The 26,555-nt window shown below is 41.9% G+C and overlaps 3 protein-coding genes across 9 annotated transcripts in view; all 3 read right to left on the bottom strand.

Moving 5' to 3' along the window:
* Positions 1 to 3,997: 3,997 nt before the first annotated feature.
* Positions 3,998 to 9,378, bottom strand: eif5a2 (eukaryotic translation initiation factor 5A2). Of its 3 annotated transcripts, none has more exons than XM_037125471.1 (5): positions 9,225 to 9,378; positions 8,241 to 8,412; positions 7,991 to 8,095; positions 7,269 to 7,400; positions 3,998 to 6,877 (listed from the first exon to the last, which is right to left on the bottom strand). In XM_037125471.1, the coding sequence occupies exons 2-5, from the start codon at positions 8,397 to 8,399 to the stop codon at positions 6,818 to 6,820; spliced, it is 456 nt and encodes a 151-aa protein (XP_036981366.1). In that variant the 5' UTR covers positions 8,400 to 8,412; positions 9,225 to 9,378; the 3' UTR covers positions 3,998 to 6,817. The 3 variants fall into 3 exon arrangements, with proteins under 3 accessions (XP_036981366.1, XP_036981367.1, XP_036981365.1); XM_037125472.1 differs by lacking the exon at positions 9,225 to 9,378 and adding an exon at positions 9,013 to 9,167; XM_037125470.1 differs by lacking the exon at positions 9,225 to 9,378 and having other exon boundaries at positions 8,241 to 8,447.
* Positions 9,379 to 10,585: 1,207 nt separating this feature from the next.
* On the bottom strand, positions 10,586 to 16,991 carry slc2a2 (solute carrier family 2 member 2). The gene is made up of 12 exons (XM_037125342.1): positions 16,804 to 16,991; positions 16,180 to 16,275; positions 15,025 to 15,224; positions 14,635 to 14,759; positions 13,869 to 13,984; positions 13,528 to 13,690; positions 13,137 to 13,243; positions 12,660 to 12,740; positions 12,200 to 12,304; positions 11,993 to 12,094; positions 11,552 to 11,755; positions 10,586 to 11,423 (listed from the first exon to the last, which is right to left on the bottom strand). The coding sequence occupies exons 1-12, from the start codon at positions 16,816 to 16,818 to the stop codon at positions 11,226 to 11,228; spliced, it is 1,512 nt and encodes a 503-aa protein (XP_036981237.1). The 5' UTR covers positions 16,819 to 16,991; the 3' UTR covers positions 10,586 to 11,225.
* A 472-nt stretch (positions 16,992 to 17,463) lies between these two features.
* The window catches only part of tnika (TRAF2 and NCK interacting kinase a), a 62,920-nt gene continuing 53,828 nt past the window's right edge, over positions 17,464 to 26,555 (bottom strand). For 4 of the 5 annotated variants that reach the window (XM_037125337.1, XM_037125340.1, XM_037125338.1 and 1 more), the window contains 6 exons: positions 26,030 to 26,164; positions 24,998 to 25,098; positions 24,668 to 24,817; positions 21,822 to 21,981; positions 21,051 to 21,190; positions 17,464 to 20,244 (listed from right to left, as the gene is read on the bottom strand). In XM_037125337.1, coding sequence (XP_036981232.1) covers positions 20,161 to 20,244; positions 21,051 to 21,190; positions 21,822 to 21,981; positions 24,668 to 24,817; positions 24,998 to 25,098; positions 26,030 to 26,164 — 770 coding nt within the window. In that variant the 3' untranslated portion in view covers positions 17,464 to 20,160. The other variant, XM_037125339.1, reaches the window with a different exon arrangement.

Genomic DNA, 26,555 nt, shown 5'->3' with positions numbered 1-26,555 from the left:
CAACCTCCTGCTGGAGTCAGCCTCCAGATGTCGTACAACAACCTTTCAGCATTCCAACTACTAGTCGACTAACTGCCCTTACAAATATACACACATGCACTGTAGGTCGTGCACACACATGGAAGTTCAAAGCTGCGCCGGAGGGGAGCAGGTGGCCAGAAACAACACGCTGCATTGGAGGATAGTCCCAATCTTCAAAACTCCATTCATCTAGATGCATGAAAACAGAAGCTCCTCAGCCATTCTGTATCAACGTATAGTGCTTGTCTTGAATATTATTTGCACTTTCATTCATTTAACATCTTTGCATATGGCCAGAACTACTTGGATTTAAGCAACACTATTTGCCATGATTCTCATTTATTAATTTGTGTCGTGAAATTGTTGGATGCATAACCGTAACAGTTTGTGTCGTTGTTATGTTTTCATAATATTATGTTCACTGATATTAATATTAATTTAGAATGTTTATTTATTTGTCCAAGAGATGCCGAGAGCGTAACTGCTGTTTATCTAGAGCCGTACCTTTCTCTTTTTGCATTTAGCAACTCCAAACACGGCCTGAATCACACACAAAGAGGACCGCATTCCTTCAAGTTCTTTTAAGAGGAGCAGCACGAAGAATCAGTCTTTTGTTATGCCAAACGCCAAAGAAGCAAAACAACCGGTCTAGTCTAGATTGTCTGCCGGTGAACTCATCCTCTCTCAAAGACAAGACAAGGGGGCCCTCCGAGCAGTATGAGTGTACAGAGGTTGTCGGTTAAAATAGAAGGTGCACGCTGTGAGCGTCGTTCTGAAATGAACACATCTGTTTGCATAACTGTTTCTAAAAAGACTGAGCACTCCCCCTGCCCTTCTGGTCTTAATCATGGCTTCATACGAATGCGCGCACAGAAAAGACTCACACAGAGATAGACATGCACAGAGCCCCCGCTTTTCCCAGCCAACATTTTGACACAGAATAGACCTTGACCACAGCCTGCAGTTATGCAGTCCCAAAGTGAAAGTTGAGATGATGTCTCCAGTCGCCCGTAGCTGCTACCGACATAATTTACTGGCCTCAGTGTCCTTCTGAGCGTGTACAAAACAGCTTCCGAATACAGTATAAAAACCACGCATTTAGCCTTCAGGTAATTTAGCGTTGCTGTCAAATCTAATGTTACACAGAAAGTAAAAGTAAGAGTGAAAATATTGTTTGCTTCTTAGGACAGCTTGTATTCAAATGTGCGGATATTGTACGGAAACGCCACAGCAGCAATGGTGACTTGTCTGTTTCCAGTACTTACCCAGATTTTTCTATATACTGTATATTTAAGTATATATATGTGGCTTCAGTCTAGATTAAAGAGAGGGGCCAACAGACCAATGTATTGCCATGCCTAGAGCCCCACCACTGGTGAAGCTAACAGTGTGCGAGCAGAGGAAGACACAGACACTCACGCACACCACAATCCATCAAACGGTTGTTGGGATTTGTTGTCCCCTCATACCCCTGCCCCACACTCGGAACACCTCACACACACAGAAACCTCTCCTACTGTTCCTCGCTCAGCGGGATCGAGCACATGAAAGGAGGACAAACCGATGCCTCCTGTGCCCCCATCAGTCCTTCTAATCCTGTCAGAGGCTGAGATGAAGTGCTCTCTCTCCTCACTTTTACGTCAAAATCTGGATCCAATAACTTCGCTGATCTTCAAAAAAAAGAAAAAACAGTCGGGGAACCAGACAGAGTTAGACAGACGAACACATGTGGATGAGCTCACTCACGTAGGCAACATGCACAGATAATACGCGTAACCCACACAAAAATGAGGTGAAACACAATCAGCCACTCTTGAATATTTGAATAATTAAAGGGATATTCCAGCGTAAATTTAATCCATGGTCTAACAGACCGTGACACTGAGTAAGACCCCTCCCTCGAGAGATCAATTTTTTCGACTACTAGCTTACGTAGTTGTGTAGCAACCTCAGAAAAGATCGCACGATAACAATACACTGCAGTCTATGCCTCCAGCAAGAAACCACCATCAAAAAGCCACTCATAGCCACAAATAATGAGACGACACCAAACTTCAGCAACAGTACAAACAGGGTCCCAGCACATAGTTCAAGGCATCCAACATCTGCTAGCTTTGCCAGATTTCTGTTGAAAAGAGAGCACAGCTCACCACTCCTGCAGCAGCTAACTTGTTGTGGGGAAGCCCTGACGGGTCGATTACCGAATGCAGTTAGAAACGATCAATTCCATTCTTTTCCCTGTCAGCTCTCGATAATAACTGTTAGGAACTGGTAGGCAAGACGCATATGAACTTTGATTGCATTTCCGTGGAGTAATAATCATACATTTTCATCCTTGAGCTGCGGAAATCTACTGCACTTGGTAATCGACTTTCTTGTCACAGTGTGTTAGACTATGGATTAAACTTATGCCGGAATATCCCTTTAATGTTGAATATGTGATTATAAATATGTGATAGTTGTCCTGTCTGAAAGATCTGCACTGCCAGCTAACCCATCAAACCCTCTGAGTTTCATTTCTGAGACTGTGTGTTGTTTGTTGTTTTTCCCCATCTCTGTCAGACATAAAGGCCTTTTTATAGCATGCTTCATATAAGATAACCACCCTCAGGGGTTTATACCTGTGTCTTGACAGTTTGTGGCACTTACGTAAGGGTTCATTTTACTCAATGTAAGCTGATTATCCTGCTCTATGTACCCTAAATATCTACCACTTACAGGGTTTATTAACTTAACAGTGATCTCTTCCAGCTAAAGGACCACTAATAATGCAGTTATGTATGTGTGGGATTGATAGAAAACAGTTGGAGGGAGGAAACTGAAGGCAGCACTATAGTTCCTCTCATCTCTTTTTACACACACACACACACAAGCACAGTTAATCCCATACATTTTCAATAAAAGCACACGGTTCACGCTAATGCTTTGATCTCTTCTCCCTCTCCATCCCATGCTGTGTCGAGACACAGGTCCCGCGGTTACATAACGGCCCCCTCTCTTCACTCTGCGCTGCCCTGGCGTTGACGTATGTAGCCCATGTGTGTCCTCGGAGCCCCTTGTTTTCCCTTGACTTACAGCAGAAAAGCTCCCCTCAACGCCCCCTCGCAACTCCCTCAAATCTCCAATCATTCCGAAACCAGTTCATGTCCTCCAAACAATCGGGGCAGGGAATCCAGCGGCTTCACCGGTCTGGATAAACCGTGGAATGGCCCGTAAAACCTCTGCCAATCCCCTCCACAATACCCCCCTTCTCGATCTCTACACCGAGCCTTGAGAGAGGTCTGATGATCCAGCTAAAACACACACTTGGAGGAAAGAAGCACTGGAGGTTTTCACTGTTAATAGCCGTGGAGAGACATTAATGGGTTCCTGGAGACCACAACAGTGATTCAGTGTGCCTTGTTTACTGAGGGTCTGTGGAAGCTCAAGCGAGTTTGTAACAAGTGGAAGTTTCCTCCTAACTTTTTTGTCTCCCAAACATAAATAATTTGAATCTTTTATAAGAGACATATTAACATAGCTGGCTAGTGGATTCAAAGTAATTTAAGAGTCTTGTTTTATTAACATTAAATATTTTAAATGTTCTTCTGTAGCTGTTAAAAAAAATATTTAAACTGTGTGAAAGTGTTGATTTGAAAAAAATTACTAGATATATGGATGGGTCAAGAGCAAAACCTCAGAACAAGCTCAGCTATCAAAAGTGATGCTTCACTGCCACCTACTGAACCCTTAACGCCAATGCAGCTTGAGATTGCCATTAGTTTCCCTCAGTAGTTGTCACATACCATCCTACATTGACGTGGCTTCAGCGGAGTGTCTGTCAACTCCCCACACAGAGTCTTACACTTCTTAAGTCTTTATCAAATTCACCAAATTCGGAGATTCGTGATTTTCACTTGACAAGATGGGTATGGAAAATAGACTTCAACGTAATGAGACATTTAGTCAAAATAAAATACTTGACAAATATCTTAAATCCATCAACATCTGAATTAACTTTATTTTTCCTAGTAAAATACAAACAGTTGTTTTTTTTTAAGACAGCAGCCATATAAAAAGTTAAAATACAGAAGAAGCCCAAAACACCTGTATAGATCAGACATTACCACAGAGAAAGAGATCAGCTGGGGAAATACTGTGAAACCCCTTGCCCATCATATAAAAAAAAAGAGAAAAAAAAATCCAAGACCAAGTAATTCACCTTTTCCTTGTCTGAATAAAAATTATCTGTACCTTTGGTCTGAACAAAAATAACCCTGTTTCTTGCAACAACAAAAATAAGTTAAAAGTTGAGTTAAAAACAGAGAAATTAAGCTGATGTGATGCAGATAATGTCTTTGATGACAGGCACCAGAGAAGACAAATGGGAAATGTAACATCCTCTAACATCAGAACAACATAAAAAACAATTCAAATAATCTCATTTATCATCCAGAATGGCATGTTTGCAACCGAAAATAAAGGTCAGAGCACAATGCCGTCGTCTGTGTGGCTCACCAGTCAAACTAGTTTACCTTCGAATAAATCTTTGTTTTCTGCCCAAACACAGCATTTTCAGAAATTTGCATATGAAAGGTTACGTTTTACACGCTCAGCTTCAGGCTCATTACTCCCCAAGAATGATAAAATCAGGTTGCTGCAGGCTCAAGCTGGGAGATTTATGCTTTCATGAAGGCAAGCAGGGACTTTAAGTGATCTTGCATGCATCCCTGTTTTTTTTGTTCCTCCCCCCTCCACAGAACGTCAGTCATCCCAACAGCCTGCAGGTTTCTACTGTCCTGCTGCTGTTGGAATGTTCATTTGCTGGTCAAACGCTTTTCCTCCTGCTTTGAGAAATAAATAGTCAATATGAAATGTACCATAACTCCAGTACATGTTGCTTTCACCTTTGGTTGATGTGTACCACATGTGAACATCTAGATGACTCTGACAAGAGTCGGAAGTCACTGTTGTAATGCCAAAGCTCCTTAAAACATACTTAAGGGGGACTGACAAAGAATACCATCCTATGTCAATATTACATTCACTGTGTTTCAACCTGGCATTAATATGATATCATAAACTTCACGTAAACACTTTTCCGTACCGGTTGTAAAAGGGCTGAGGGGTCACTGCTAGAGAAATCAGATTTATTGACCTATTGCACTTAACTGAGTTTCTAACAGGGTTTTTACAAATGCAAAAAGGGTCAATGACAAAACTTGAAATCACAGTATCGCTATGACAACAGTGCAGAAAGTGGACAGAGCTCACAGAACTCATAGTAGTGCACCAAACACACTGAAGTCATGTCCACGGTTGAACGGCGGGTTATTTTACCACTTCACCATCAATCTACATGCTCAGATCAAAAACAGAAAAGAAAGATCAGTCACTTAACAGTTTGAATATTTTAATTCTGACTACCCGCATGTGAATGCAGATTCTACAGCAACCATGTTAATGCTGCACATGTGGATGCATTACATTTTCCTTTTTTTTTTTCTCTCTTACAGCTATGGCAATTCAAAATATAACAATTATCTACTCAGTTCTTGGGCAAAGGTCTCCCGACACTACAAGACTTGGATGACCCACAGCAGAACCACCACCAAGATTTGGCTTAAAAGACTTAAAATGGTTTCTTGTTTCCAAATGATAACTGTCATCTTTCACACAAAACTGGTTTAAAAGGGTCTGGAATGCAGGATGTAGTGGCATCTAGCAGTGTGGATGCAGATTGCAACCAGCTTCAACACCTCTCATCTCGTCCCCTCTTAGGGTAATTACTAAAAACAAAGACAGTGGTCTGTACCTTCTGCGCTGCTGTAGAAACATGGCAGACTATGCAGAATAGGACCCTGTAGATACAGAAGGCTCATCCTAAGGTAAGAAAAATAAAAAAAAATAAAAATCATTTTCAGGTGATTATACACTGATGAAAACATAATTATATTCCAAGTCCCACAAACAAGACAATTTTCCAATGCAATAATAAGGTTTTCAGTGTTTTGTTCTTTCAAAATTTTGTATACATCTGTCAACTAAAAAAAGCCCCAAGTGAAAGGAAAAGTAGTTTCATACAACAGAAAAAAAAGAAAATGGGCCCCGCCCCACCCAGCCACGCCTGTCCAGGCCTGTTCGGCTGAGACAGCAGAGTTTAAAAAGGCTGCCCTTACTGAGACCTGCTCACAAGCAAGTAGAAGTCTTTCTGCAACAAAAGCTTAAAATTCGGAGTAAATAAAATGTTGCTGCTCACATGAATTCAAAGCTGCATAAGTCATCTCTCAGTCTAGCCCATCTCAATTGTTAACCACGCACAGGTGAAGCTCCCCTGACCCATCATCTCAGCCAGTGGAGCAAAAAATAAAATGAAATAAACTTTTTTGAGGAGAATTTGAGTTGACACCAAGGTGCAGCACACCAGGGGTTAACAAGCCTTTGAACACATGGTCACAGTCAAATCAAGAGCTCCAAATTTAATTCAGGAAAAAAAATACAGTAGGAATGATTTCAAAAGAATTAAACAGAATAAAAACACATCACCCAAATTTCAAAAAAAGACTTATGAACTGCTGGTTGGAATTGTTGGAATAATATCAGTACCCTTTGCAAAGTAATTGAAGCGACTCCCAGTCAGGCCGGAGCCAAAAGGTATGGCTGAACGCGCTGACCCAGTCCAGTTTCTGGATTTCAGCTGACCAGTGGAGAAACTGATTGAGGTGTGGGGATGCAGGCGAGTAGCTTCGGTGAAGTTTCAAAGGCATCATGGAGCGTAGACGTGCGATGTCTCCAGCACTGTCCTGGACTTATTTTTTTAATTCAAGTTTTTAATGCCAACTACACACTCTTCGCCTATTGCGTTCAGCACCGTGACCTGAAAAGAGGAAGAGAAAAGTCAGATCTGGGACCAGTGTAGTGGACTCAAAGTGCATTGGGCTGTTAGTGAAATGTGGCCCTAATGAAAGCGACATTATAACTACTAGGAAAACTGCCTCGAGTGGAAGAGCGCGATAACACATTTTTATAGTATAGTACTAATTTTTTTTTTTTAAATACTGAAAGTCATTTAAATGTAACAGGTTTAACAGCTTTTTGTAAATCAATCCAACAGTGGTATATTAAAATGGTAGTCCACATCAGCACAAAATCACAACTGAGGAAACTGATCTCAGGTCAACCCATGAAACTGCATGCAACCAACTGTTTTATGCTTATGCAGAGAAAGGTCAGGGAAACTGTCGAAGTTTATATTGATATCAACTCACCAGAAAACTATCGCCATTACCATGCCTCTTCTCGATGTCTTGGCCCAATTCACCTTCGGGCAATTTAAGGTCCTCTCTGGTTTCTCCACCGTCATCCAACAGGGTCAAGTAACTGTCATTGATATCAATCATCTAAAAGTACCATCATCCAGACAATAAATACAAATTCAATATTAAGATAGTGGTTATATGTGTCCATATATATTTTTTTTTAAGGACACAAATACTGAACACAACAGAATTGACAGCTGTAACTGAGACCAAAGGTGGTGTTACTGTAAGGGACACAGCATGGACACCCCCCAACACACACACACACACAAAAAATAGTCTTTGTTTCCTTGCATTGTCAGAGAGCGGCTGTATGCACCAGAGGCAGAAGAGTGCCGTTCTGAAACCTGCTTGACTAGTTCCAAACCAATATGTGCTTTCACAGCCGATAAAGACAGCTAAGCTCTGACATATGTCACAACCGTTTAGCAACTGAAACAGCATCTATTTTTTCACACCGCATTTTCCATTAGGATTTGCTTGTATTAAAAATTAACACTAAACAATATAGGAAATGGATGCATTAGTGGCCTAAAAACACAAGTCAGGGCTTATTTATTGGCTTTCAGTACCAACTTGTTTTCACTGGCACTATTCAGTAGACATTGTAAATGTTGCATCCCCCTCGGGGCCCCTAGATTACACAATAAGGTGCAATAGGAACATCTCACCTGGTAGTCTTTCCTTGATACGTTTGGGACATCCATGTTGTGGGTAGATGGGCAGATATCTTCTAACTTCTTAGAGGTAAAGATGTCAATTCCAACAAGGTGGACCTGAAAAACACCATAACTCATTAGATCTGGCCTTGGGCCTGTGTAAGTAAGCACTGGGGGTTATTTGTGCAACTGGGAAGCACCAGGCTAAATTACAACTGTGCTTTAACCTCTGAATTCCAAAGGATCCACGAGGAGGTTTTACCTTGGCGTGCCCGTGCTTGCCGGTCTTGGAGGTAGTCATTTCGACGATTTTACAGGGGCGTCCTTTCAGCATGACAAAGCCATTCTTCCTCAGTGCAGAGCACTGCATGGGGTATGTCTGAGAGGCCCCAGAGCTCCCACTTTCAAAGTCATCGGCCATGATGGGCTACAGGCTGTTTTATGTCACCCAAATCAGCAAAAGACAACAAGAAAAATCAACATCAAATGTGACCGACAGAAGTTAGTTACAGAGGACGTGTGTGCTATTAAAACCCACTACAGCACATGTGAAAAGGAATAATCAAGAGTTGTATGTACGTCTCAGCCGGCGAGGAACCGTGGATTCCAGAGATGGAGCTGTGATTACAACACAGGGGCCAGCTCAGGCTTCCTCAACAACTGTCATACCATAGAAACAAATCATTGGTTGGACTGTTGAGCGATCACCTGAGATCAGGAGGGGGAGGTGACAACTGAAAAGTGCTCTTTCAAGATGAAAAACACCTCACATATCAGGCAACTCATGTTCTGGTTAACACTCAGACTAACACTATCCCTCTTTGCCATGTATCTATAGAGGCTCACTGAACAGCTGGCCGCCAGCAGCTGCTGTTTACTTCACTTATAATGTCTTTTAAACACCGACGGGCTGAAACTGGTGAAGTGCCTTAAGAGTGACACACACACAAACACCATTCATCAGCCGGGCGTGTAACATGGCAGCACCCGGGCCAGGTGTAGCCGCCCCCACCCAGCTAGCTCTGGGTCCTCACCTCGTGCGCGTGCTGTCATCGTTAGCACGCCGAGCACCGTCGAGTTAACGATTAACTTTAAATGTCAGCGACGCGACAAATGGCTGCCGGTGTTACACATTAGACAGGCAAACAACAGGTTGCATCACTCAAGAGGAGAACATGTAAAAAAAAAAAAAGAAAAGAAAAGAAAAAGAAAAAGGTGCCACGTTTGTTCTTCTTCGTGATCTTACCTTGTGTCTTTGTTCCGCCGAATAGAGAGCCCTTCTTCGCATGCGTGGAGCTTTTGTTAAGGGGGGCGGAGCGGACAGGTGGGCGGTGACGGTGTGTCGGGGGACACCTGTACAGGAGCATGGGTGGAGTGGACTTGTAGCAGTGCATACTTCAGGTGTTCATTCCGGTAAATTCACTCCACTATGTTTATGTCACAGCTGGACTTGCTCGCAGCTCCCACAAATCCAGAATACAGATGCGATAATCCAACACTGCCTTTCCCCCTTTGTTGATACGTGGCGGATCCTGCCACCTTTCCAGCTTTAAAACTGTGTTCTGTTCCTATTTTCCTCTGAGAACATATTGTTTATGCAGTTAGAGGAAAAATGAGTATTATTTGTGTTAATGATTATTGTATCATGTTTCTATGTTTCTTTTCTTTTTTCTACTCTATCCACAGTAATATGTGGCTTCTCTCTTGTGACAGATGTACTTATTGTAAGTCACTTTGGACAAAAGTCTGCTAAATGCTCTAAATGTAAATGTTATTATTTCATTAATATTGTTACATTAGTATGCATTTATTCCCCAAAGCTGTATAGTGCCCCTTTAACAACCCAATAAAATGTGAAATACCAAACAATCCTCTACCATTTCCTCTAGAAATTAACACTTTCTTTTGCAAATTGAACAATAATGGCCCTGTTATACTGATAATAATAATAATAATAATAATAATAATAATAATAATAATAATAATAATAATAATAATAATAATACACTCTGAAAGGGGTAAAGAGTTTGGGTTTTTTTTGTTTATCGGTAGGTTACTACTTTTGTGATTTTGCAATTCTTCATGGTGCCATGTTGTCTCTTGTATTGAGAAACATATTGAAGACGACTGTGATGAAGCAAAACTGGCAAGTTTTCATGTGTTTCCAGTTGTATGTGGCAGTTTGAGCTCAGGGCAAAACTGAGGCGTTAACCTGGACGAGCACAGCCAACTTGTAATTAGTCTGTAAAGAATCCTGTCGCCTAGCTGGGGGCTACGTAAGAGGGGCTGTGTCTTTAAGTAAACGACCTGACTAAGTTACCACTGGTGTCGGTTAAAGCATGGAACGCCCTGTCTGCTATATTATCTAACCTCATTTGTTCCCTAAATCGTTCTTAAAGTCAACTTTTTGTTTTCCTTTAAGATCCTCTCCATGTGATAAGGTGTTTAAAAATACTATTTTTCACAAATCCGGAATACATTCAATGGTGTCAGCTTCAGATTATATTTCAGGGTAGACAGTGTGGAGTAATTCATTGGAAAAGTCATTATCCAGATGTGTTGGTGTCCAGATGTGTTCACCAAATATTACAACAGTTTAACAGACGCTTTTGACATACAACACTTTATTGTCTCTTTTCTTCAGCACTCTGCAAATTCGAAGACTCCCGGTTCACTAATTCTACAGCTGTAGTTTTTTTAAATGCATGTTCAGTGGGAAACAAACAGTAACTGTGTTTTTTTTTTTTTTTTGGCCACTCGGGGGCACCAGAAACAAGCTGTAAACAAACTGTGACATGGCATACTCAGATGGTAAACAGCTGCCCACAGATGATTCTCTGTAGGGTCAATGAAACAAGCGACCCCTTTCTGCATACAAATAGTGATGTGATCCAATATCAACTTGTGACAGATTAACCATCAAGTGGTAATACTGCAAAAAATGTTTATATAGTGAGTAAACACTATACCATATAACGGAAACATGATATCATAATTCACTTCTGTATATATGTAGCTCCTATATTTACATAATGAAAACATGATATCTTGTGTAAAATGTGTCCCCCTTTTCTTCCCTCTCTCAGTTATCATAACCCCTGAAAGGATAAATGTATATAAACACTTGGCATTTAAAATACTGACTGATGCACACACACACACACACACACACACACACACACACACACACACACACACACACACACACACACACACAAACAGACTGCATAAACTTGTTGCTGCTGTTTCAAGCACTTGTGGACGTTTTGAGATGCTGAATCTCAGTCTCATCCTCAGGATTCGACTTTTTCCGTCCCTTCTTGAAGACGGCGGCGATCTCCTCAAAGGACTTCCCCTTGGTCTCAGGAACCCGAAGATAAATGAACACGGTGAAGCTGAGAAGCAGCACGGCAAACAGAGCAAACACGTAACAACCCAAATACTTCTGTGAGGGGAAAAGATACAAGAGTCAGGGTGGGGGGACAGTGTGAATGATGCAAAGACAAGTCAAACCACATGACTGGGCTGCACAAGTTTACATTACAAACTGCATGTTTGTCCTTTTCTGCCTACCTGTATATAGGGAAAGGTCATGCCTATGATGAAGTTGCTGGTCCAGTTGCAGCAGCCAGCGAGAGCAATGGCAGCAGGCCGAGGTCCCTGGCTGAACAGCTCAGCGACTATGAACCACGGAATGGGACCAGGACCGATTTCAAAGAAACTCACGAAGAGGAAGATAGCTGACATGCTGACGTAGCTCATCCACAGGATTTCTTTCTGGAGGACGGGGAAACGTCAGTCAGGTTTCATTATTATTTGTGACCGTCCAGCAGTTTTCTTTCTCTTTTCGAATTATTTTCCCAACAATGGCCAACTCATTACATCAGTTCAAAGTGTAACAGAGATGAAATGCAGGCCATCCCAATTAACATCTGGCAGCCACAATTGCTGATCAAAGCTCAGCTTATAGATCGCTACTGATAAGATAAATCTTTGAGTCTTGATTGGACAAACCTGGAATTTGAGACCAACTGTCATGGCAACCGCACACAGACACATCCCTCCCAGACCAGTCAGAGTCAGGGTGCGCCTGCCAGCCTTGTCCACCAGGGCAACCTAGAAACATACACTACATTGTTCATTTATGTATATGAGAGACAGAAAGAAGATACCGCTGTATGCCCATACAGTCTTTGTGTGTTTATTAATGTTGCCACTCACGGACACCAGAGTGAAGATCGTGTTGATGACTCCGACTCCGATGGTGGCGTAGACCGGCTGGGCCACACCGGCTTGATCGAAGATATCCGTAGAGTAGTAAAAGATCTTGGAGGCAGAGCAAGCACAGATTTTCAGTAATTGCTGAGTGAAATATGAAGGAACATTTTTTTTGTGAATGTGCTTAGGAAGAGTTAAAAACAAGTCAGGTGAATTAAAGCTGTACAACAGAGAATTAAACATTTCCTGTGATATACATTTTCTTGCACATAGACAAAAATATTGAGCTTTCTTCTGATGTAAAAATCAAATAATTAGTCCTTTTTGACCCTTTCCCTGTACGTACTGTCATGAAATCATGATTTGCCTGCTATCTAGTAGTCACACTTTTTTGGTTTAACTGCAGTAAAGTGAACAAGAGACATTAAAAAAAAGGCAGGGTGGAAATTAATTTGTCACTCACCGCATTGATTCCAGAGAACTGTTGGGAGAGGTGCATCATGAGGGCAACAACCAGCTGCTGTCTGTACACAGAGGAGCGGATCTTGGAGAGAACACACAGCAGTAAAAAGATTTAACTTAAGATAAAAACCTTAATTTAAGATGAACGGATGTTCGGTGTATTTCTTGCCGTATCTTTCCCGTCCCTCTGTTCATTTTAATACTGAGGACAGTTGTCAAAAGTATTTTAACATATTCAAAGTAGCTTGTTTGAAAAAGTATATTTTCCCTTAATCTAATCTTAAAAGCTCACTTTTACATCACTACTGAGTGTATCCCTTTGTGTCAGGGTGTGTTCTGACGGTCATTAACTGTACCGGTCATTTCCTCCAGTGTAGACAATGGAAAAGTTCAAGCTAAATTCACAAGAGATACAAAAAATGAAGGTAGTTGTGACAATATATATCTTGAAAGGCCATCCTCCTGTACAGAGACCTACCAAAGAAAGGATGGAGACTCTGGGCTCTCTGTCTGCCTCCTCCTTCTCTCTTTTCATCTCTTCCAGATCAGGAGTCACATCATATGCTCCTTTTAAACGAAGCAGACCTGCAGCAGCACAACGGGAAGATTGAGGTGAGAGCTAGAATCTTTATACACGATAAACTGTATTTGCAATTAAAGATTTCTGACCCTTTACCTGGAGAGAAAGTAGCAGTGGCTTTCATATTTTTACCTTTATTATAGATGCAAAGAGCAAGCTAACTATTTCCTAACTATTGTGGCCTATAAACAGCATGTTTAGAAATGATTGTTGTAAGTATGGTGTGTTTGGAGAAGAGAGCCATAGATAAAAGAGGACAACAAAGAGTGTTACTGGTTGTATTTCTTACTTTTTCGAGCCTCTTGCTCCTTGCCCAGCAGAATGTAAAGGTACCGCGGGCTCTCGGGGCACAGAGGAAGCAGGAGTGATTGCAGTACTGCCGGAGCTCCCGACAGACCAAGCAACAGGGGCCACATATTGTCATTACCGAGTATGAAGTCCAAGCCTATTACCTACATCCACACAGAGGTGAACACACATACAGCTTTATGTTACAGTATGTTCAGTATGCCAACAAGCAAATATTCTCCTGTGTGTGTGTGTGTGTGTGTGTGTGTGTGTGTGTGTGTGTGTGTGTGTGTGTGTGTGTGTGTGTGTGTGTGTGTGTGTGTGTGTGAGAAATCCTCTCACCTGGCTGATCAGGATGCCAGTGACAATAGCCAGCTGGTGTAATGTTCCCAGAGCCCCTCTGTAAGCTTTGGGAGAAATCTCCCCAACGTACATCGGCACGAGCCCGGACGTCAACCCTGAAACACGCACATCGTTAAACATTTGCTGGCAGATGTATAACAGCAGAAGACTGCATTATTGTTTTTCTTGTTACTATCCGAAGTGTTAATTCAGGAACCCTTTAAAAATCAGCTTGTATAGGATGTATTCGTAGGATAATAAAGGCGAGGTGCCTGCTATGCCACCGACCACAGTTCAAGACTGCGTTTCAACATATGAAAGTGTGAGACCACTGGATGTTTTTTAAGGAGACCTCATGACAATTTATTTATTTGTGGTGTCAAGAAATCGATCTTTTTGACTGGAAGCCGGGACATCTCCAGCCATGTTTTTGATTTCAAAACCGAGTGTTTTCAACGAGACCTTGGGACAATTTTCAGCACTCTTTGTGTTGACCAAAACAGATATTTGAAGCCAAAACAAACATGATCTTTTCCTATGATTAACATAAGTAGTTTTTGTGCCAATATATAACTGGACTGTAACCACATCATTGTCATGACGTAAAGTAGAAAAATTTGAATCCAAAAGAAACAGTTAAGTTACAATATAAAGAAATGCTTCATGTTTCAGCATGTTTGCCGAGGTTTGCAGAACATTACCAATATTTATTCTGGCAGCTGGATTGTTGAGAGTATTAAAGGTCGTAATGTGTGCTTGTCTGTACCGCAGTAAAAGCCCATCACGGCACGGCCTGCAATGACCATGAGGTGAGGCTTCCACATCCTGCAAAGACCCATCAGCAGTCCGGCAGCCACAGCCAGAACATTTACCATTAACATGCCCTTTACCCTGCAAGACAGAGGGAGATAAAAAGGTGGCAGAGGGAGATACAGAGGAAGCCGGATGATGGATAAGGGGATGTGTATAAGGGCATTATTCCATATTGATCCTGGATTAACTTTGTAAGTCCTTTCCCATTAATGTCTGCCTCCTTCTCTCCTCTCGTTACTCTTATCATTCTCTCCCCTCCTTTTTTTTCCTCAAGTAGTTATTCTTCCGTCAAACATTCATCCTCGCACAAATATGTCTCATTGTGTTATCCCTCCTTGCTCACCTTCCTCTCAGGTCTCCCACAAATCCCACCAGGAAGGAGGACAACATGCCACCAATGGAGAAGATCGACACAGACAATGACCAGTACATGATCACGGAAGGGTGTCGTTCCACCTCTCCTTCTTCCGTGCCGTTTTCTGACAGGACGGCAGCCCTCTCCGTCCACACCCCAAGCGATCGCGCATAATGCTTTTCAATCACCTGTGACACAGACACGCGTAGGTATCACAAAGAGGTACGATGACAGCTGCAACGTCACATTTTACTTGAGAAGATGCCACTTGTAAAAGGTGACTCTTGGTTTGTTAGAGGGTGGTGGCAGCATATTCAGATTTCTTTTTGAAGAGGCACACTTGGTGAATTTGATGTGTTACATCATCACAAGTGATTTGAAATTTGCAAGCCCACAGTGCCCCAATCATGAGGGACCTTCTATGTCAGATTTGCATCTGCTGTGTGCTTTCAATGTCCACATATGATCCTAAACTCAAACTGGACCATTCACGGTCAGACATGGGTGTCACCAGAGAAGGAAGTGTGCCTCTTGTTTGCCAGAGCTTCCATTTGAAGTCGCTGAGATGTAATCCACAGTGGGGCCAATAAAGGCAGACTGCACGCACAACTCTGGTCTGTATAAAAAAAAATTATGCTTTCTGAACGGAACTGGACCGGAGGATGTCCTCATCAGAGCCAAACATGATGGGGATAGTGCAGTCCTTCCGCAGAGAATTAAATTGCACCAGCTCTTGCAGCAGCTTGCAGGAGGGAGACATTGGCCCGAAATTCATCCACTTTTCTTGTATGGTGGAGAGGCACTCAAAATACTACTTGTTATAGACTGAAAGAATTTCAGACAGCTTGCAAAGTTTCTGATGAAACAATTCTCAGGTGACCACAAAAGAAAAAAAAACCTGGAAAAAAGTTTGGGGAAAGCTTTTTTGTCTAGACATGGAGAAAGAGGTAAGTTGGTCCCTGGTGACTGAAAGTCTTATCTTATCTCTTGTGCTGCAGAAAGGTGTGTACAGAGAACTTAATCTTATAGTCTTATAAAGCAAAGGTGGTCATATTTGGACCAGCTAATTTGCATGCAAATATCAGTATGCTGTGGTAATTGTAGTTGTCCCAGTAAGGGGGTGAAGCCTGTGTTGAGCCTTGCCTTCTGGGGTGCGTTGATGACTCCCAGACTGTAGCCATACTGCAGGGATCCCAGCACTGCTGTGAACACAGCGATGGCCAAAGTACCTGTTAGCTGCTGCAGGAGAGAGAGGTAATCGTACCGATAAGGACAGACACACATGAATGCATGAACAAACACACAATTTTACATGGAAACTAGCAAGACAGAGTGTAAACAGTTACCCACTGTGTGCTTAGTACATGGTACACAGTCACAAATAAATCTAAACACAAATGCAGAAAAATAACTTTATCCACATTGTTGATGGATTTATTACAACTTAATGCATTTTTTTCTGACAAAGATAAATATGCTTACATATAGAAGTTACCAAAGAATGCATTTGATTTGAGCTGTAGTTGTGGCAGATGCATCAACATGTAATTAGGGAAAATCTTTGTGTCAAAACGACGGCATTGATCAGAAAATGCTGATGAATGCAAGGCAGGTTATTTATTCAGCTCAGAGCAGAATATGCAAACCCTCTGATGTCATCAACATAGTCATCAAGTACCTGTACCAATATTGCTCACATCATTACGAGTGTAAAAAACATTTTATGGCATATAAGTAAGGAATGATTTTGTCGAGAAATTATCTTACCTTCCCCGACTCCATGGTGGGTCCAGAGTGTCGACCAGGAGGCTGGTAATGATCAATGGAGCTGCATGGCTGATCACGCTCTGCTCACTCACTAATCGACCAGGACACATGGGTACACACACATCTGCACTGTCTCGCTTGCACATGAATGAATGCTTCCCCTATCTATCCTCGAACACACAAATTGATATTGTAAGGAAGCAATAAAATGAATGAAAAAAAAGGAAATAAAATGAAAGTCCGAAATCTATTGTGGAAAACAGTGGGGGTCTTATGTGTGGGGTTTTTTCCACTGGAAAATTATGGAAATTGCTATAATGAATATTGATGATGAATTGCTAAATTAATGCCAAATGGCACGTGTTGCTGCTCGAGTGGTGTGTTCAATTTTTAATAGTAATAATGAAATCTGTGCATTCTTTTCTCTCTCTCTCTCTAACACACACACACACACACACACACACACACACACACACACAAACAGATAACTGCTGTTAATAATATACTGGACGGTGGACAAAGTCTGAGGGTCGAGCTGATACTAATGTGCACACTTGCAAAATAGACGAGCTCTCTAACAGACATGCTAACACACACACACACACACACACACACACACACACACACACACACAAAAACCCTGACGCGACTCCAGAAGCATAATGCTCTAGTTTCATTTATTTCTCTCTTACAGCTTCTCTTTTACAAAACAAATAAATCCCAAAACAGGACATTAGTAATGCTCTTTCAAAATAAAAGAAAACAAAGAAATAAAATAGAATCAAGAATACAGTGGTTTCGTCTTTGAAAGGAGAGTCCTCAGTGTAACGACCATCAGCATTTTTTTTCCAAACGGGAAGAGTGAGTTCCGTGGTGGACTAACAAAAGTAATAATGCCCCGCATTCACACTTGCTCATTAATCAGACACACAGATGCATGCATGCACACACACACACACACACACAGGGAAGACAGTGGTTTCTTCAGCTCGGCTCTTTATTGCTAAAATGTTAACCTGCTCCCCCTAACAGAGATCAGTTGACCTAACGTAGAGCTGCACAGGAACAGCTACAGTGTGGATGTGTAAAAAGTCCTTAAAAATATGACAGAAATAAATTGTACAGAAAAACTTGATTCGAATGAGTCAGATCTGTTGTTGTTGTTGTTGTTCTTCCATTTGTTAACCATAGGCTAAAATACTGCCAAAAACCCACAGTACATCCACCAGAAAGAAAGAATAATCTGCATTACAGTGCTCTCCAACATGGATGAGTATGCAAGAATCCTCAATAGTGTTATAAATTCAATACAGTATGTATTAATGATTGAGCTGTGCTAAATATTTAGAAAGAAAACGGCAAAAGGATTTGTCACACCGTATTTAGTTACTCCTTTCAAAGAATAAATTCAAGAAACAAATTCAATTCAAATCAAGTCTTAAATTTTGTTAACGCACACCTCCACCAGAGGAGACAAGTAACATTTTCAGTGTGTTAAAGTTAGATAATAACACAAAAGAAGAAGAGAAGTGAAAAGTAACCAAACAGGCAACGAAAATGATGAGTCATAAAAACGTGAGCGCTAATCATTTGGCCTCCATTTTTGTTTTTGCTTACATCATGCTAGGCACTGTACAAACAGGCTGGAGCCAAAATCAGAAGAAACAATCGGTGGGGAAGGAGGAGCATGGTTGTTCAAAGAAAAAAAAAAAAAAAAGGACACCACAGCTTTCGACAGTGAGTGCTTTCACATGCGCACAGTATTCGGGACAGTAGCTCGTAGATCCTGCCAAGGTTGTGTTCAGGATAAGCATATTCACGGCATCTACAGCACCGTGGCTGTATTCATGAATAGCTAAAAAATGCTACTGTGCTAAAGGAAACAAAAGCACACTCCAAAAACAAAAGTAACCACTAATATTGCCTATTTTTTTAAATGCTTGGTGTTCAAATACACCAACTCATAAACTCCATACTAAGAAGATAATATCATAAATCTGCATGTAAACACACTCAATGTTGCTTTGATTGCATTAAGGTAAAAGTTCACGCACAGAGGCTCGATCACATGACTCTTTTTTTTCCCGGATTTTTTTTTCGATATCCCACTTTGATTCGAAACTGATTTGAATGGGACTCATGTTGTGCACACACACACACACACACACACACACACACGAACACGCGCACTTATGCACTCGCTTACATACACTCCTGATTTTTCAGAGACACAGATGTGCTGTACATTTCATCAAGCTTCAAAGACTGATTGAGTCAGCCACAGAAAAAGAAAAGAAAAGAACAGAATGACGCTCTCGTTGTTCATTTAATATTACAGTATATCTGATGCAGCACCTTCAGAGTTTAAAGACGGAAGAGTGAGAACAGGGAGATGAGTGTAAAGATGGCAGGACGAAGGAAAGACGGTGAAGGAATGGACCGGTGAGTTCATTTTTAAAGGGACACAAATCATTGTTGCATACTGTTACAACCCGCCGATGACAGCGGAGTCTCATCGCATCTTTATCAGAGGAATGCGATCGAACATTAAATCACAATTGGGTTTACTCAGAGCCCGAAAAGATGGCAGGAGGAGGAAGTGAAGGAGGAGGAGGAGGAGGACAGACAAAGGAGAAAGAAAATCAATCAGACTGTCCGTTTTCACCACCGACATCCAGAAATGGATTTGTCATCCCTCAGCTGCCCTCCCTGAACTGTCATACTCTGAAGTATATATTTAAGTTTATATTAAATCTCATTCATCTGTTTCCCCGACCTCTGAGGTGTAGTATTTCCGCTGGATATGAGACCACACATGGCAGATAGGAAGCGTGGAAAATGGAAGACGCCGGTGTCAAAGGATCGGTAAAGTGACGACTAGATCTAAGCAGGGAGGAGGAGGAGGAGGGAGCAGAGCAGGTCAAAAAGGAAGAAGAGGGATATAGAAGGAGGCAGGTGTAAAGTGCACTCTACCCTTGTACACCTGGATGCACTGGTGGAGACGAGAGACGGACAAAAAGGGAAAAGAGCTACAGACAAAGACAGAAAAAGATATTTGGGAAGTCAGTGGCACCAGTTTGCCAGTCGGTTGAGTAACGATGGCTTCTGCATGACCCGACATAATCTAGGGTAGCATGTCTCTTCATTTAGAACAGGACTTTGTTGTTTTTCTCTACAGTAACTTCTTTTTTGTTTTGTTCCAACGCCAATTCAGTCTCTCAGGGTGTTTCAAGAGTTCACTTGTGGCTTTCTCAGTCAATCAGGTTCCTTTTGTGAGATCTGCCGCGGGGCCATGGCGGGTTACCTCCCGACAGGCCGATGGGAGGGTGAGGCAGAGCGGACAGGTGGGAGGAGCCATCACCAGTTCATCATGGAGTTTCTGTTGAGGGTCATGAAGAAGACTTGGCTGCTACCTCCGGAACGCACGGATGCAAAGAACACCTGGAGAGAGAACATCAGAGACATAAACAGTTTTAGTTCATCGTTTCAGTTCACAGTCACATCGTCATGGTCAAATAATACTGATATAATTTATGGCTAATTAAAAATAGATGGAATTCAAAGGAAGCTCCAAAACTATCGTTGGCAGCATAACAGCATACTGCTGCTCACTATGCTGGACCTGCTACTCTTTGCTGTAGCTATCTTTAGCTGTTGAGACTAGCTGCTGATAGCAAGTAGCTCAGTTAGCTGTGGGGCTAAGTGACCCTATTAGCTCGCAGGAACCTCAGATGACGCGGCTGGGACACAAGACTCCAACTGAGCACAGCCCCTAAAACTGACAGATGCCTGTTTGAAGGCCGGATGAAAGTATGGAGGTGATTTACAGCAGCCCTGGCCAGACGACATGGCAGGCAGGGACCGGAGAGGACCGAGAGACAGTCGAGCATCGGCAGTGGGTGAAAACGGCATGTTGAGCCGGAATATTTTGACATCTTTCTCAGTGTATTGAGGATTTATTTAGGCCAAACCAGAAGCGTACCAAACCAATAATCAGTTAACCAAGTTTAAGTTGAATTTGAATGAAGTGTGTATGTACAAAGTAGCAGACAGCCTGTTAGCAGTTTATGTATATGCATTTTGTCTACAGAAGCAGTGATGCAATCAGGACCACTGACCGAAATATCAAGACCAGAGCAGGTTGAATATTTTTCAACATATTTTGTAAATGTTTCAAAGCAGCAGTTAACAAACCAAACCAAAGGATCGAGGGGCATGCAATCCAATTTTTTTTTTTTTTTTTTTACCTTGTCGTTCCGCTCACAGAGGAATTTAAGTCTCTGGGCCCTTTTGTGCATGAAGACTCCATCCAGATGGCCTGTCTCCACGGAGCGGATCTCTATGGCTTTCTCACCCCAGCCCATAATCTGATTTGAATGGATATAGGCTGGAAAAGAGGAAACACAAGAAAAGCATAAGTGGCAATGGAAATGAATATAGCAACCCATAATCCAGATTATCCAGAACATATGATGTAGAATCAGTATTTTTTGCTTTACGTGCATAATACCCCTGGCTGCCACACGAGGGCAGTAAAATACAAGTCATTGCTGTACACATTCCTGCCTCGGATCTCCTCGCTGTGCCCTAAACTCTCAATTCCTTTAACGTTCACTATTGATCGCCTGTATCCATCGCCATCTCTCTCAAACTTTTGCAATTGCCCCCCCCCCCTCCTCCTTCTCGCTCCTGCGAAGGAGCTCTGGAAGCCTTTTTCTCTGAGGGCAGATACTATGAACTGATTTCTGAATGCAATTAAACCTCAATTGAACCCCCATAAGCTCCGTTCTCAGAGAACTCACAAGACTTTTGATCTGCGCTGCAACTCGCACATGAATGGCCGCTGAAATGGGTCCTTGCATATATCAGTGTGGTTATTTAAAAACCTCTTAACTTCAGTCAACTTTGGTGACTCATTAATGTTCCTCTGTGATGTTTTAATGACTCCAGTGTTGATAAAGAAAATCCATTTAAATCAACCGAGCGCACACGAATACAAATGTCGGGGTGAGACGCACCAACGGAGGTAGGCATCTCTCCCCACTGTAGCACCACGTCCTTGGTGATTCGACCGTAGGTGTTCACGTAGACGCCCTCGTCCTCGTAACACAGCAGCATCTCCATCCCGTCGGTCTTCGGGAGCACCACGATGGCATGGGGCGTCACCTGGCTCTGGATCTATCACGGATCACACACACACGCAAACATTTCAGAGGCTTTAATGAAAGCTGTCAAATGTAATCGTAATCTACATTAGATTAAAATATTACAGATCGTGAGCGTTAAATGCAACAGAATTTGGCTCGCTCTTCGGCATGTTTTTGGGACCGGGCCTGCCATTCTGTAATCCTCTAAAAAGCAAGATCGTGAACATTAATAAGGGCTGCCAAATATCAAGAGCATCAGTGAATCCAAAGCTTCAGACTTTGGCTCGTTGTCTGAGGAGCCTTGTTCTGTTTTCATAAGTAAGCTGACAAACTAAAGCACCTTTCCTGTGACCTTAATTGACAGAAGTGGAACCAGAGGAGTCGGGAACAGTAACACACACAGACGTGGCTAGAATCGGTGCACTTTACCCAAAGTGTAGCCTGGAGACCGACCCCATGATTTGTGCCAGCGGGGGCTCTCCTGAGGCGTGACTCAAAAGTACACTTCAGGGGCACAACGAGGAATCATATCAGCAAAGTGAGTGGCGATGAGGCAATGAGAAAACTCATCTGAACCCATGGGAGGCGTTTACACAAGAACTCTGCAGAATGGCACAAGCTTATTGCCACACTTCTGTAGTGGCAATCACACTTTGGTGTTGTCTTTTGGAATATTATCAGGTGTGTGATAAGCATCTGGAGGCATTACGCTGAAAGAAACTGCAGTCTAAATGGATGTTATACTATTCATTATAATAAAATGTTAAAGTTGGCTTTAATCCTGTTGATTTTTTGTCATTTTTTTTTTATTTTCAGGTTCTTGTGATGTCTCCTGTGGCTAAGATGACTTTATTCATGCAAACCAGTCTCTAGTTAAATTGTCCATTAATCTCTACTCTAATGAAGTGCACGTAGACACAAGTAGTATTTCTGTGCATCCACTATGGGGGTTCAACTAGTGGTCTATTGATCTAGTCTACAGGGTGAATGGCAGGATGTCACCTTCATGCGTTTGGCACACTGGAAGAGAAGTTGGCAGGGAAAGGAGAGAGACAGGAAGCACTGATTAAAGGCAGAAACATAAAAGAAAAAAAAAAGAAAATCACCTCAAGAGGTCAAGAATATTCGTTAGTGATTTCTGTAAAGCACCAGCTCTGTTGCTTTGCGTCTTAGAATTCAACCCAGGCAACAACTGCGTGTCGGCACATCTGCATTCAGTGGTTTATGTTCACTGAAATATTACCGCTACATCGAGGTTCTGGCTGAACTGTGTTTGAACTCGATTTAAGTAAAAGCATGCGATTAGTGAAGCCGTCACGGAAACAAACTGATTTGCATGCAAGTGTCTGCGACTGAACCGCATTCAGGCACGCAGATACATTACTTTGCATTCATGCACGCAAACCGCCAATGACTGATGGTCTGCCTCGCTTCCATGAGAGATTTAACAGACCAGAATTTATAACCAGTGGTGGTGTTTTTTTATTCCACTACTTTTATTTACAGCTCGTACTCACAAGTTAAATGGCCAAGTGGCATGTGCAGGTTTATTGTTAGGCCTCTAGTGGCTGCACTGATTATGACGGGAGCAAAGGAGGAAGTCATGTGACGTAGTATACAGCGTGTTAAAGTCTGCATACTGAGGAGGTAATGCTTGATGGACGGGTCGAACACAGGGCTTTATCAGGCCCCCTGTGAGACCACAAGTCAATGTTGAATGTAACTAAATGAAACTAAACTAGGTGACTAAATTTACATCACGTTAAGTGAATTTACGTGACATAACCATATGTTTTTGTTAAACTTAATGTTATGTTGTATGTTAACCATGATCTTTTTTTCTGAAACCTGACCACCCAAGAGGTGGTTTCGGTGCCTAAAGCCGTTTCAGAATATGTGATAACAAAGATATGGTAAGATGAGGGTCGGGTATGACACTGTCGGGTACACCTGTTGCAGGTACCCTTTAATGTCATATATGTTGTTTATATGAGTCCTTTTCAGTCATTTAGGTTGTGAGGACATGTTGTTTATTCATTAACCAAAGTTATCAGTTATCAGCAGATTCAGATTGATCAATATAATCAGCAAATACATTATGATTTCTTATTACCGGTTAAGATAAGACTTCATTGCAGGGATCGAGGGACGTCACATGCTGCAGTTACAACATGTGCAGATCTTTAATTTGTTACAGAGTAAATGTACATTGTTTTATTGCTTCTTTTATTTGAGTACCTGTTCAACTGCTGTTTATAACTGACTGCAAGCCACCGTGGGACAAACTGCAGCAGGGATCTGATTAGCAGCTACTGCTTCTTAATGTCTTGTAATAAGAGCACTTTGAGTGATACGCTGTGTTCTTAACTAGAAAGTCCGAGGCCCCTGCATCATATTTAGCAAACTGTAAAAGTATTTGATGAATTGGGTTAAGCACCTATCAATCTTTTCACTTGCACGACAGAAAATCAATCAAAGAGGTGATTTGTCAAAGAAAAGCGTCATTATATTCCTACAAGCTAATCCTCGTGAGACCTTGTGACCTTGCCACCGGGATCAGCAGGTAATGCACAAGGAGGTGGGTGAGAAGGGCTGAAAAGTACTGATTTTCCAACGCCACCTTACATCATGTGTGTTGTTTTTCATTCAAGTTCATTAGAGGTGAGAGAGCCTTGTTAAGAAGCATCAGATGCATACAAGCATCGCACCACACTTACATGTGAGGGGATGTAGATGTCGTATGGGTTGCCCGAGTCCACGTCGATGACATGGAAGCCCACGCTGGAGCCGTAGATGACCTTTAACCTCTGGCCTTCTTCCACCGTGAGGTCAACCAGCTGGGGACGGTGCTGCAGCTCAGTGAATGACTGAAAGACAGACGCAAGGGACGGAGGAGAAAATAAGGGAGGCGCAAAGAGAGGCAAAGATGTTGAGTAGACAGTGAGAGGCAGAGAGGGAAACAATAAAATCATCAATCAGAACAATGGAAGTGTTCATGAAAATGGTCATGCGGTCTATAAAGTATGTCCACGTTTGTGCCTCCATACCTTAAAGGCCATGAACTTGTGGTAAGGTTTGGGAGCCCAGGCGTAGATTTCCACAGAGTTCTTCAGTGCAATCACCAGAAACTTGATCCTCTCATATTTCACTGGAAACGTGACAAAAAACTTGTGTTAAGAACAAATTGAATTAAAAAGTGATTAGTGTACCCAATGTATATTAAATTTTAGTTAATAAAGTTAAAACATTAACATTATTTCTCAAAATAAGGACCCAATTATTGACTGTCCCTGTCTCCAGTCCCCGTACTGGTCTAAATCTCTTGCATTTGATGTGAAGAAAAACAAGAAGAGGAATTAGATTAGATTAGTATAATGCAACTCAAGTTCATGTTTTTGGCTTTACAGCAACTTCCCTTAACAACATGATGCAACCCAACTGGTTCTAAATCTGAGTTACTGTAGTCAGTAGTATTCAGCCGGTAAAATGCACAAACACAAAGCTGCTTTATTTTGAAATTTTACATCCAGCAGTGTAATACTTTACTTCTAGGTATTTGTGTTGATAGCATGGCTGCTCTATTCCTGTTGAAATGTAGGGATTTGGTAAGGCAACCAGTGAGCCAAAGACTTGCATATTGAACCTCATTTGTTTCTATTTTAAGAACACCACAGATCACTCTGGCCTGAATGTCAGCCTCTGCGCATGTGATCGCAATTCGTTTATTCATCCAAAGGCGCCATCTCGATGGGGGCTGGGTTGGTTTTTTTTTTATGTGAGGAGCTAGTTAAGAGCTACGAGTCGGGTTAAAGTAAATAAAATTAGGCAAAGATCAGACATCTCCAATTATGGTTAGCAGCAACGGCAACAACAACCGCATATGTATGAAGGAAGCGGATCAGATGATTTATCACCGAGGGTTTGTTTTCTATGTCAATCTCGTTTCCCAACTCAGTTAGATGACGCTGAGAGCTGCCACACATTATCAATATGTCTGCCCCCAATACTGAACCTAAGTCAGCGTCAACACATAAATGAGATACATACACACAGAACCACACATGCAGATCCTTACTTACCAACTTTATAATGCACGCAGCCTTCCAGCTCTCCAACCGTGATCCAACCCTGCTTCTTCTCTACTTCCGGGTCATTGTGTAATATTCTGTTCCTCAGCCAGGACAAGTAGTAGACACGTAACTTATTCTTTTTCCCTGAGAGGGATGGGACAAATGGGGAGGCAGACAAACAAGATCAGATTTACTGGAAAAGAAGTGATCCGAGCCAGGCATCACATGAGCTTGCTGATCCGTCTCGTTTCCCAGCCCAATAAAATCCCACAACATTTTAGAAACCTCCTCGGCTGTAACCAGCACACAATGGCACATTATTAAGGGTAACATGACTGACATAGAAGACTCAGAAGTCTCCTCTATTTATATGTCTATTTTTCTTTTATTAGTGCTCTTGAAGTTATATATTTACTGTTAACAATTCTTGTGTTGAACTTTCTACAATTCAAGTTTATTTTAGCTTATTTGACAGAATAAATTATTTACTATAAATGATCGCTTATCAAAGACTTTATCATGAGGACTATCTAAC

This window comes from Acanthopagrus latus, chromosome 16, assembly GCF_904848185.1.
Source record: "Acanthopagrus latus isolate v.2019 chromosome 16, fAcaLat1.1, whole genome shotgun sequence".
NCBI classification, from domain to species: Eukaryota; Metazoa; Chordata; class Actinopteri; order Spariformes; family Sparidae; genus Acanthopagrus; species Acanthopagrus latus.
This window is presented reverse-complemented; position numbering and strand designations above follow the sequence as displayed.

Coding starts and splice junctions, on each gene's coding strand:
- eif5a2 (XM_037125471.1), bottom strand. CDS start 8,399: ATGGCCGATGACTTTGAAAGTGGGAGCTCTGGGGCCTCTCAGACATAC. Junction 8,096..8,240: donor GCAAGCACGGGCACGCCAAG/GTAAAACCTCCT, acceptor GGTGTTTTTCAG/GTCCACCTTGTTGGAATTGA. Junction 7,401..7,990: donor TATCAAGGAAAGACTACCAG/GTGAGATGTTCC, acceptor TGGTACTTTTAG/ATGATTGATATCAATGACAG.
- slc2a2 (XM_037125342.1), bottom strand. Junction 13,985..14,634: donor CGTGATGGGCTTTTACTGCG/GTACAGACAAGC, acceptor TGCGTGTTTCAG/GGTTGACGTCCGGGCTCGTG. Junction 12,741..13,136: donor GAGTCTCCATCCTTTCTTTG/GTAGGTCTCTGT, acceptor GTTCTCTCCAAG/ATCCGCTCCTCTGTGTACAG.